The sequence below is a fragment of the Oenanthe melanoleuca genome, chromosome 4 (genome assembly GCF_029582105.1).
Source record: "Oenanthe melanoleuca isolate GR-GAL-2019-014 chromosome 4, OMel1.0, whole genome shotgun sequence".
NCBI classification, from domain to species: Eukaryota; Metazoa; Chordata; class Aves; order Passeriformes; family Muscicapidae; genus Oenanthe; species Oenanthe melanoleuca.
Window position 1 is genome coordinate 31776037 of NC_079337.1, and position 13082 is coordinate 31789118.

Here is a 13082-nt window from a genome sequence, read left to right on the forward strand (position 1 = left end):
GAGGAAGTTTACTCTAGATGTGTAAGCTAAGCTGACATTTAGATTACATGAATTAAAATTATAGAAACAGCTTTAAATGAAAAGGGCTGAATAACAGTATGCAACAACTACTTTTTAAACTTCTCTATTGCCTGAAACATCTTCACATTGCCAGTCACTTTTCTACAAGCCCTCTATGGCTACTCACCCATATGTTTAAGCACACACTGAATAGGATCTTTCAAGGACATGTTTTCACAGACAGTTTTTATTAAGAAACAACACAAACAGCATAATAAAAACTTGGGAGTGTTTCATAGCTTGGGAGAGGCTGGGGCAGGAGGGAAGATTGCAAAGGGAAAAACAACAGCACTGTATCAGTGTGGATATGAGCCAAGAGAGACAAGGAGAGCTTTGTTGAGCAGGTTACTCATCCTGCCATAAACAAACCTTCTCCATGCTGTGCAGAAGAAGAAGCAAATGGACTCATGTGCACTGGGTGGGTGCAATGAAAAGCTGTTATTTTTCGACTATGCCAAAGCCATTTCATTTCCTTTGTTTCAAAAAGAAATTTAGATTAATCCAAAAATATATTTTCAGAGTAACTTATTAAGGTCCATATTCTTTTTCTGGAAATGGGAGCAGAGAACCTCTTTATCATACGTACTTCTTTGAGCACCACTTTGCTCAAAAACATTTATCTGTCAGTCTGTTGACTCCCCAAAATAAATATCTGATTCTCCCTTTGAGTTTTTTGTGTCTGACAGAAGGCATCAAATCTTCATCTAGATCTGCTTTTTGTCTCTCTTCCAAACTCTATTTCCCTGTATATCTGACATGTTGCATAATTTGTAGCAAGTTAGTTAATCATGCAGAATATCTCCTGTACAGCACCTTCAAACATGTTCTCACCTGGGGCAAATTCTTGCATCTAAGTCTGACCTATGATAAATAACCAGATCAATTCAGCTATTTGGAAAACACAAGACAGTGTGTGCTGTCAGTTTTGCTGCAATGAGCTGGATGTTCTGTATGGACATATTTCCTAAACAGGCTTGTAAATTATGTACTTCTAAATTTTGAGAAACTTGCCTATAAGACACTTGCTGGAAGATAATTTTAATGAAATAAACTAAAGGACTGTCATATACTTTTATCATATACTCAGGCACTTTATAAAATCAGAGTACAAATTTCACCAGGTTCCTCAGAAAGCAGCTAGCAGGGGGTCAAATACAAATGAGAGCAGAAGCACCATGGAAGATGGAGGAAGATGGCAGTCCTGCCACTTAGCAGCTATACAGACAACTGAGGGAAAGACATTTTGGCAGTGCCTAGCACCAGAGTAGTGCAGGTGTGAGTGCCCTTGGCTTGCTGCTGGAGGAGACAAGCAAAGAAAGCTGAAGTTAATCTTTGTGAATGCACTCCCGAATATTGAAATATCAACTGCAGTCAGACCATTAACACTGCTATGCATGGGCAGAAATACTGAATAGAAGTGGTTCTTGGCCACAGATTGATTAAAGTGTAAGAGCCAAAGCTGATCACATTTTTTCATCTTATATGTTATACTAAAGCATCTGAAATTCTGGAAGACCTGTATAGAAGAATTTTCTTTCACGCCAACTTTAGTAATTACTTGGCTAATTAGTAATAACTCAGGGAAGCAGATACCACATATTAAAGAACACAAGAATGAAGATGCTAGATCTTGGAGCTGTGTATATCCTTCAACTGAGAAATTACTGTAAACAAAATTAATCATTTGGTTATAATTATTACTCCTCTCCCCTTTCCACTCAACTGAATGAATTTAATCTGTGGCAGACAGAGATGTTATTTAAGCTTGTGTTTCCTACTGTTTTGTATGCTTTGAAAATAAGAAGAGAAGATAAAAAATCTCCTTATTTTCTTCATTTTCTATGCACTGCAAAAATGGCCAAACAACAATATGCCATTAACTTACTTCTGTAAAAAGCTAATATCCAAAATCTAATTTTTAGGAGAGTGTGAACTGCCAGCCAGCAATGCAGTTTCATTCAGTAGAATGTCTAGGCAAATGGTTAACTTTAAGAAACTTCTCAGTTTCATTGAACTGAGAATATTTCTCTGAGGTCAAAATGAGAATTTTATATACAGGCCTGGATTGAAACACTTAGTGATTTACAGTCTAAATATGAATCAGCATCAAATTTTCCCTTTAGGATCCATTAATAATAGCTGGTACTGTAGTGGAAGACCACAGAGTCAGAATATAAAAGCCCTTAGCCCTTCACACCTTTATCAGTGATGAGATGCAGTCAGCATCAGCTCAAGTCCCTTGGGGGTTCTGTCATGTTGATTTCCATTCCTGGTTTAAATCTTTTCTCTTTATGTGGTCATAAGACAGGGTAGATTTCATACACAGAGATATACATTTTTAAATTTCCAGTTCTCTCCTTAGCCTACTGAAGGCAGGCTTTATTGTCAATTAATCACTTCCTTTCTTATTTTTCTTTTTTAATGTTGATGTGAAAGTCATGAATTACTGTACATAGTAACAATGACACAACCATTTTTGGGGGGGAAAAAAGGCAAAATGGGAATACAGACATATTTATTAACATGATATACAAATATGCTAGTTTATTTAGATTATGTAGAAATGGTAAATGTTTGTGGTCGATCAAACTGACATTTAAGATACTAAAATAACTGAAAAATGGAGCAAATACTGATGCTTATTAAATAGTTATATTTGTCATTTAAGGCTGGAGATTTGACATTAAATGTATGACACATAAATAATAAGATACATTATAGATCACTCACTGTTCTGTTTTTCTGTCAGTAAAACTTTTCTACAACTCTTAAAGAATAAAAGGGATCCTCAGGCTTTTGAGACAGGAATCAACATGTGCTGAAGTGTGGGACGTTTGACAAAACAGCAGGTAGAAGAAATAAATATCAATCCAGAATGATTGAAAAATTATAGTGAAACATGAAACCTGTCAGTTTACCGTGTAAAGAAATTTAGCATATAGAGAAGCCATGCTGGGGCTCTGAAAATGAAAAAGAGGATCAGTACTGTAGCTGGCTGTTGGGAGGGGGAAGCTTTGGAGAACTCCAGCGTCAAGTCATGAAGCCAAAGACAAAAACACTGCTCTCCATAGATCTGAGATACACCCTGCAGATGTGAGGTCAGCACCTCAGAGAGACTACTTTTATCCCTGGCCTCATAACAAATTCTTCATAAAAGCCATGCTTTTGCCTCTGAAATTCTCCAAATGCATTTTCCTGCAGAATGGTCTTCACACTGTGTTCATTTCCATTGTCATTACAGGTAGAGTGCCCTGTGCTGTTTGTGTGACGAAGCCCTAAGCTGCATCCTGAGCAGAGGCTCAGAAAGGCTTCTTGCAGGGAAGAGGGGAAACATAACAAGTCTGATCCTAGGACAGCAGTGCAGAGGGTCCTGAGCTTAACAAGGCTGAGCAGGAGGAATGCTCCCATTTATAGTATGCCCTGCTTATCAGGTGCTGGTGGGCAAAAAACACCTGACATGCATTCTCAGGAGATAGTGTGACAGTGTCAGATGGGCTGCATGATTTGAGACTGTACCTGAAGCAGGAGAAATGCTGACATAGGAAGAATTACGTTGCTATCCCACTGGAGACCTCCAAATCTTAGGACATACCTGGTTCAGGTTCCTGAGCACCATCAGGCTCCTCTAAACTTCCTCTACACCTCCTCTGTATAACCACCTAATCCAGCTTGGTCAAAAATTTACAGCAAACAAACTGGAAAGTTTCTCAACTGAGTGAATTTTCTTTTTGCACTACATTGAAATAAAGTGCTTTTTAAAAATGAAAAGAAAAATAATAAAAAAGCCATAAAATAAACACTGACTTTTTGTAATGGGAAAAACCCACTGTGATATTCTCAATAAAAAACCCATGGCTGTTTTTGTACATTGTATCTCATTGTGAAAATACATATCCTTTGAAATATGAAAATTGTTGTAAAGTAAGAGAGAAATAAATTCAGGAAACCCTTGTCAAGTTATTAACAGCACATTCCATGGAGAAGCACAAAGAAAAGGAAATCTCATAAAATAAAAAAGGCAAAGCTCTGAAAGAACCTTCTGTCTTATAATTAATTTTCTACATTCTGCCTCTGTTCTCAAGCACAGAAAACTCCTTTTAAATTAAATTATCTCACAGTAGAGAAATACATGGAATTATAATGCACAAGAACACATTGCTACTTTAATATTCTACACTATTTATAAGACAGCACAAGGCACAGTGTTTCACTTTTAAATACTTGCAACCCAAATAATTTTAATTTCTTAGGCATTTATCTATGACAAATTTAGAACATATTAAATTCACCATAATATATCTCATATCCTGAGATATTTTTGCTCAGAAATTTATCACATTGGATTTCCGTTTATGTTGCATTTACATTTATATCCATTTTAAAGACCCTCTTGTCTGCCAGAATGATTTAAAGTGACCTTGCTGAAAGAAAGTAGGGTCTTATATTGTATTTTAAAAAGCTGATTATTCAAAAAGACATGAGGATATAGCGAAGTACACTGCATGACACAGAACCTCAGCTGGCTGGTACTGTTGTAATTTCATTTACAGCAGTCAAGTTATATGCTTTCCCTCAACTGGGATCTAGCCATGAATATTTTGTGTAATTAGTGGATATATATTTTAAGCAGTAACAGAGGTCTATTGTGTATATTTGGCAAATGTTTCCACACTTCAACCAACTGTGGGAACTGTGAGTTTGAAAGTTAAACATACCAATTATATATATTATATATTATACCCAAACTATATTCATATCCTTCTTTTAAATTTTGCAGGTCTTCATTAAACTATCCTTTGTCTTGGTGATTATCCAGGTTTATGCCATTGCACCTGAACATAAAGTATTATGAGGCTATACATAATTTATATAGGTCAACACTAATTACTATGAAAAGACTCAATCTTAATGTTTTAATACTAGACCTGAATTTCTCTGTCACCTGTGAGGATGAAATTGCACCTTGTCCAGATAGCAAACAGTCCCATCTCCCTCTAGATTCTGGACATAGGGCTCAAGGAGAATTTACATGGTTCACAGGCTCAGAACAGATGATTCATTTCATCCCAATAACTCCTCTCAGTGATGCCAGATGAAGATGGGGTTTGGATTTTTTAAATTAAAAAGCCTGTGTTATTAAAACCAGCTGTAATCATTTGAGACTGAAGCCCCATTTATGTTTTCATTTGCTGTGCTGAAGCATCAGTTATCTCATTGTTCTCTCTGGAATTACTGTAGGGTTTTATTATTGTAAATGAGAACAGAATTTCTTAATCCTGTCTTTGAAACTAAGTGATTACAGCCCAAATTGCCTCCTTGAATGAGACAACTGTATTTTTACATTTAAACATATTCTACAGGTTTTATATAATTTGTTTTTTGCATAACTACACTGATTTTACAGGATTTTAGCATCAATCAGAAGATGAATTTAAAAAAAAAAAGTCCTCTTCAAATCAGAATTTCCTAATTTTATTATTTGGTGGATATCCTCTGTAATGACAGTGTCCCTGTGGTTCATATTTTTTCTAATGGACACTCCTGAAAACTATTTCTTTGAAAAAAAATCAATAAGTAAACCTTTGTGCTGAAGCACAGAACTGTACAAAGAAAACAGAACAAAAACAGCTGATGAAAACCATAGGAAAGTAGCAGGTCTGACTATATCTTACAATAAAATTCAGATATAACTTCTATATTAAAGCCGTAAAAGGGGCAAAAATGCACAGCACGTAATTTCAAAGCGACAACAATCAAAGTTCCTTGGAAAAGGAAGAAAAACATTACCCTTTTTGTACTTGTTATGCAATTGTGCTTGTCCTTGGACACACTTCACCTGCAATCACACTCCTTGCAGTTTGGTGTAGAACTTTTATTACTTCTTTATACTTTTTCATCATCATCAGTATTTATTTTTTTAAACGCGATGGGGCTTGCCTGCTTTAAAGAGGTTTTTGAGACATCTGTGTGCATGGTAGACATGGCTATAGTCTCATAATCCTCCTCCCGGGAGTGGAAGTGACAAAAATGAAAAAAAAACTGAAGGTCCCTTTGGAAGTTCTTGTTGAGAAACCCGTAGAAGATGGGATTCACACAGGTGGAGATCATGGCAGTGAGGTGGCAAATTAGGAACAACAGGTTGTGGCTGCAGGTAGCAACAGGCAGAATTTCATGATTCCAATCAAACACGATATTGAAGATGGTGAGAGGCAGCCAGCAAACTGCAAATGCGACCACTATTGAAATCAGCATGATGTTGATCCTTTTGGTTTCAGAGGATCTGTACTTACTGTCTCTCATCTTGTCCATCATGTTGTTCCTTTTTTTTAACCGTATGTATATCTGCAGGAAATTCAACAAAGAGAAACACATGGGATAAATTAACCTACCACTGTCATCTTTGCAAGGGTAAACAAACATCAGATAGAACGAAGTACGTATTGCAAGAGGATTCTATCTTACCTTCAGGTAGCAAATAAATATAAAACAAAGTGGCCCAAAGTACTGAATCACCAAAAGCGTCGTGGTATAAGAAAGCCTGGCAGTGTCCAAGGGGAACAGGTCCAAGCACACATATTTGTTCTTATATTCATCAAACGTTACATTTCTGAAGGGCTCATCTGTTAACACGTGGTAGATCAGGAAAGGCAGAGAGGAAGCTGTGGCTAAAATCCATATGGCAGCAATCCCCATGTAGGCATGCCTGTTGTTCGGCCTCCAGCCGCGGGGATTGATGATCAGCTGATGGCGCTCAATAGCGATGAGGACTAAAGAAAAGACGGAGACGGTGATGGAAGCACATTGCACGAAAGGGTTCAGCTTGCACATGGCCTCCCCAAAAATCCAGTGGTCCATTAAAGTGTACACAAAGGTAAAGGGAAGACACATGATGGTCACCAGGAGATCAGAAAACGACAGGTTGACAATGAGGATGTTGGTGACATTGCGCATCTCCTTTTGTTTTAAAATAATGACGATCAAGGCCAGATTCCCGGAGACTCCCAGAATTATCACAGTCCCATAAGCCAAGGCCAAAGTGAAGACCATGGCCAAAGGCACATGGCAATCTTCATCCTCAAACTGCAAGATCTGCGAGTTCATCTCCGAAAAATTCAGATGACCGGAAATATTTCCCAGCGGGGCGAGAACCGAGGTGTTCATGTTGTTCCCAACTCGCCGCCGACTTTCGCCGCCGCGTTCATCCAGACCGGGTTCAGGACGCGCCCGTCAGCCCCGCAGCGGAGCCCGGGCCGAGCCCGCTCGCCAGCGCCGCATGTCCCTCGCAGCACCTGCGGAGAAGCGGAGCAGCAGCGCCGGTCACAGGGCCGGTCACCGCCGGGCACGGAGCCTGCCCCGCGTCCCGCGGCAGCGGAGCCGCCCGCGCCCGCCGCTCCGGCCGGTCCCACAGCTCCCGCCGCTCCCGGCCGCTCGTCTGCTCCCGCCGCTCCCGGCCGGTCCCACAGCTCCCGGCCGGTCCCACAGCTCCCGGCCGGTCCCACCGCTCCGCCACTCCCGGCCGCTCCTCTGCTCCCGCCGCTCCCGGCCGGTCCCACCGCTCCCGCCGCTCCCGGCCGCTCCTCCGCTCCTCTGCTCCCGCCGCTCCCGGCCGGTCCCACAGCTCCCGCCGCTCCCGGCCGGTCCCACCGCTCCCGGCCGCTCCTCCGCTTCTCCGCGCCCGCCGCTCCTCCGCTCCTCTGCTCCCGCCGCTCCCGGCCGGTCCCACCGCTCCTCCGCTCCTCTGCTCCCGCCGCTCCCGGCCGGTCCCACCGCTCCTCCGCTCCCGCCGCAGGCAGCGCCGAGCCGCGGGACGCACCGCAAGCGGGGACACCAGCCCTGCCCGGCCCGTTCCCGCCGGCACAAGTCGCACGAAATAGCGAGCCGCGAAGCAATTTCAGCCTTCCACCAAGCGTAGCCTCCGCTTGATGTTTTACATCTCCTTTTCACAAGTTTAATCTGCAAACGTCTGCTTTCTCAAACTGCTCTAAGTGAAATTATACCCAGGCATCACATGGTGGGGGGGAAGCCCATCTGACTAATGTGAAGGGTGGGAAAATGACTCAATTGCTGCTTTTTTTTTTCTGTAACGCATGCACTTGATGTTGAGCGGCAAGTGCCCTCAGCGACACTGGCACCGAGTCAAAGGTAAATCAGGAATTCTGAACACCTTAATCTTAGCTAGCAGGGCTGTGCAGCAAAGAAAGAAGAATACAGGATAAAAGACAAAAATCGACAAATTTTAAACACCGTAGGAAATTTTTTCAGTCGGGCAAGGGAAGTAGGTGTGTTTAAATAACCACCCCTTTGCAAGGCCTTGGATTTTAAAAACCTGAAACTCAAGCATATGTGTTCAGAAGGCAAGTTTAAAAATAAAATCAAATTAATTGATAAACAGTTAAAAAACAATGGATAACCTCACACACCTTTACTTCAACTTGCCATTAGTGGCACTGAATCTGGGCATCATTAGTGGCACTGCATTCCACACTGAATCTGGAACTTTCTCTCTGCCCACTCCCATGAGCTAAATTTATTGCTCACTTAACCTTAGGTTATGGTAATGAAAGTAATGCCACTTAAAATTCACACAAGTGGGTTTCAAATGTGACTTCATACGGCATTTATCACAAAAGCTGTAAAATCATTGCCCACTAAAGCGTACTTCAGTAGAAGTTACCCTGAATAGGGGAAGCTTTTGTTCTTAAATGATACCCAGTATAAATCTTTGTACCATGCAGGTCTCTGGAGAAGAATTGCCTTTGTCTCTTAGTCGTGACAGACGCCCTTTTAACCCGCCACATGCTGGGGCTCCCTCCTCCCTGGGGCAGAGCCAGTGTGAGGGCTGGGCTTGCAGCTCCAGCTCCTCCTGAGGGTCAGCCAGTGGCCACCACATGCCAATGCCATGCCCTCTCTCTGCTGTCAGGAGCTAACCCCAGCTGCCTCTGCTGGCTCCTTATCACCACAAGGCTACACGAAACTGCAACGGGCAATGTAGCTTGCCTCCGAGTGACACTCTGCTGTGAGAGTTAACAGCAATGATTTCAGACAAAAGGCTTCTCTGTCTGAGGTCTGGCTACTCTGACTTTCAAGCTATCTAGGTATGCGCCTGGGTATTATCTCTCAGACCTTCTGCCTCTGCTAACTAAATTTACCAGATCTCCTAGTCCATCAAATCTGTTTTAGGGTCCAATAAAGAAATTTCCACCCCCGAGATCCCATGAAGCATCCCTTCTGTCACAGCCAGAAGTAGGAGCTTTACCCAAATGAAAAGAGTGTGGCTGATGTGGAGAGCCGGGGCTCCTCAATTCTCACAGCGTGACTTTATCATAGTCTGAAAATCAACATCTGGGTTTAATCATGAACTCTACCATCACTTGTATAGCACGAGGTGGGCACTTCAGCTCTGTGACTTGATGAAATAATGGCAAGAGTGGGCAAGGAGCCATGTCCTGCAAAGAGGGAACTGGGCAGGTTCTTTCGCCAGCTGGGGCCAAACTGTCCCCAGCAATAGGGTGTCCAGGGTTTCATGTTCTTGGTTTTTCTACTCCCTTAGCCAAGCTCTGCTCTTGCTTATTTATTAAATATCAAACCCAAAACCAGAAAATGCCACTGCTCCTTCTCCCCTCATCTTTCCCACAGCAGAGATGCAACCTCTCTGATGTGTGCAAGAGCATATCTAGGAACCAGCCCAGAACCACAGCACTGCTGTCAAGTGACGAGGAGTCCTTCCTTCCTGTCCTTCTGCAAAATGGACCAGAAAACAGAGAGGCATGAAGTTCAGTCTCCCAGACAGCTGCACTGTTTCTTTTCTCCTAAACCCCCAGGTCCCAAGTCAGGAAGGAGATCCCTCCCCACTCTGAGTGATGGCTTGGCATGGGGAAAGCTGATAGCTCTGCAGACCCCTCTGGGTGATTGCACAGTCTCCCCTCTCTCCATGAGAGATTTTGGTCAAAAGTTTAGCACTGAATGACAAAAAGGGTGAAATAATGTGCTGTGAGGGGAACGGAAATGCACAGCAAAACTATCAGAGCTGTTCCAAAACAAGAATTAAATGCTGTCAACCCAAGCCGATGGTTCACCCAGCTTCTCAGAAGTTCTACCTGGAGCCTAACCCTCTCTTGGATTTTGTCACCTGCACCTAAAAAAACAAGCAAATACCAGCCTAACTGGCACACAACCACCCAGAGTCATGGAAAAGCAACCACGGGAGAAACTCACCTTGCAACTGCTCTGCCCGTCTTTGGTCTGCTCAGGGGCTGGCCCAGGAGCTGGACGGAGAAGGAGCAGGAAAAGGAGAAGGATCCTTTGGTATTTCTCCAGTCAGATCCTAAAGATTGGTGAAGAAGGCTGGAGACTCCCCCCTCTTAAAGCTGAACTCCACCTTACCCCAGTATCACATGATGGTGCTCTACGGAGTAGATCCTGAAAATCACACTGCAAGCACATCACCTTTAAACTGCACGTCTGGGGGTGGGTTGCCTAGTAATTCCGAAAGAAATGCAATTAAATACTGAAACAAAAGAGGGGGGCTGGGGGCAGAGCTCAGGGAAAAGCTCAGGAAGGGAGACAGTTTGAAATCGGTCTGCCTGTTTCATTTTGTCTGCAAGTTATTGCCATCTTGTGGCCACACTAAAGATGGAAATAGAAAGGGAAAGGGGACGAGGGAGCGATTTTAAGCATAAGGAGCAAGTTACAAAGTTTGGGCTTGGCTTTTTAAACCAGTACAGCTAGCTTTTGGTCTGCATTTATCATGAATAGCCATGACTGGACCAATAGAAATGTCAAGTTGCTGAAACATCTTCCTGTCTCACAAAAAGCACTGCCCTGATATACTTCAATGGGCATAAAAGAGACAGTGAGCTAGGAAGTCTGTGAGAAATTACCCAGATAAACATAAGCAACACTTTGAAAATGCCTTGACAAAACTTGCAGAATGTAATAGGAGTTTGTATTTCTTGTAAACATAAATTCCCTAATCTGTCCAAGGTTCCAGATTGAATTTTCCTGTGTAAGGAGTTGCATGCTCTTACATTCTTACCCTCAGGCATGCACCTATTATGTATGCACTGTTGTTTGTGTCATGAATAACTCTCAATTGAGAAACCAGGTTAATTATAGCTAAAAAATTAGTTGCACAGAGCGAATGATTGTGACTTTTTTTTGTAGAAGGAGCTGCACAGGAAGATCTCAGAACCCAGAATAAGGCTGATGTTTACACTGTACTTACAGGAGCCCGGCTCAACTGCATTGTAATGCAGTCCTTGATGCAAGAAAGAAAACAGCAGGCACACTGCACGGTTGCTATAAACAGTTGTCGTGGTGCTGCTGGCATTTTAAGAGCAGCAGCCAGAAGGAAAGTGCAGGCTGTATATAATGCCTCTTAAGAACTTCAGCCCTATGTGGGTCATTAGCATGTGTCTGTCTTTGAGCAGGGCAAAAGCAGGTATGCCTAGGCAGGGATCCAAGCTGCATGTCTCATAAAGAGTGTTTTTTCTGTCTGAAGCAGTGACACTCCTGGACATGGACAACTGAGACGTCTCACTGCTCACATACGGACGTGGAATGATTCATCCACACTACAAAAAGAGAAGTTGTCCAATAAAGATATTCTTAAGGGCAATAGATGTATTGCTAGGCAGAGAAAAAGCCTTTTTGTTATGGATGTTCTCACTACTTCTCTGTAATGCTCTTACCCATATGGTCAAGACACCTATTTAAAAAATTAAAACAAGCATTCTGTGATACAGAATTGTTGTACTCTGCCAACAGGTATCCAAGGCAGAGATACATTTTTAAGACCAGTTCAGAATAAGAGACTTGAGTTTACATGGCAAGTTGGAGAGCTGTGGGGGTCACAGAGTGAGAAGGTTGAACAGAACCATTTTCATGTGACTCCAGAATGGACCCACTGCTGGCCAGAGCAGACTCCCCACCTGCTGCCTGTGTGAGAACCATGGTGACACAAGCTGCTCCCCTGTAGCCCATGCAGGACCATGGTGGAGCAGATATCCATGTGGTCCACAGAGAGGAGTCCTCAGGAGCAGCCTCTTCCTGAAGGACTGCAACCCATGGGAAGGATCCACGCTGGACCAGGGGGACATCATGAGGAGGGAGGAGTGGCAGGGACAAAGGGTGATGAACTGACCAGAGCTCCCATTCCCGGTCCCCCTGCACCACTCAGAGCTGTGGGAATACAGAGCAGTTGGGAGGCAAGAGTGATGGTGAGCTGGGAAGACAGGGATGTAGGGAGTTGTGAATTTTGCCTTTGCTTCTCACCATTCTACTCTAGATTTAAATAATGTACCACAGAACCATTCATTTACTATCCTAGCAAAATGCCAATTTTTCAGAAGTTTCTGAATTTTCAGATAGAGGTGATCTTCTTTCTCCTCCATTTTGTCATTAGTCATGAGGATCTCCATTTCAGCAGCAAACAAAGTGATTCATACTACTTTTTAATGGTTAATACATACATGAATTTCAAACACTGCATAAACATGGGCAAAGCAAACCTCACAACGTCTCTGTTATACCATGCAAATATAATAATTACCTATAAAAGATCAAAGATAGAGCCTATGTATCTCTCAGTGACCTGAACTCACAGTGATGACAAGTATTCATAGGATTATTCACACTGCAGACAGATGCAAGGTCAGGCTTTGAACAGTGTAATGGAGCAATGGAAAGGACTGCCTCAGTCCCTGAGTCTTTCAAACATATGTGCCACATATATTTAGGTATATACATAAATACACACACATTTATTTATGTATATATATTTGTCTGTGTGTGTGTGCACATGCTGTAACCCCAGCCTTGCAACAAGCTTTCTGCTTCACCATACTGTTATGGTTCCACCTCAGCTGACCAAATCAGTTGGAGCTATATCAGTCTTCTCTGAAGCATTTCACATACATGTGAGCACTAACACGTGAACACTAAAAAATAATAACTCTAATAAGCAGATACTGACTCTTTTCAAACTTTCCATTATAAAAAATACATTTTGTGCATCAGATATT

The 13082-nt window shown here is 42.4% G+C and overlaps 1 protein-coding gene across 1 annotated transcript; it reads right to left on the minus strand.

Moving 5' to 3' along the window:
- Positions 1-241: 241 nt before the first annotated feature.
- Positions 242-7221, minus strand: NPY1R (neuropeptide Y receptor Y1). The gene is made up of 2 exons (XM_056489702.1): positions 6523-7221; positions 242-6402 (listed from the first exon to the last, which is right to left on the minus strand). Exons 1-2 carry the CDS (start codon positions 7219-7221, stop codon positions 5944-5946), a joined length of 1158 nt encoding a protein of 385 aa, XP_056345677.1. The 3' UTR covers positions 242-5943.
- Positions 7222-13082: the final 5861 nt, after the last annotated feature.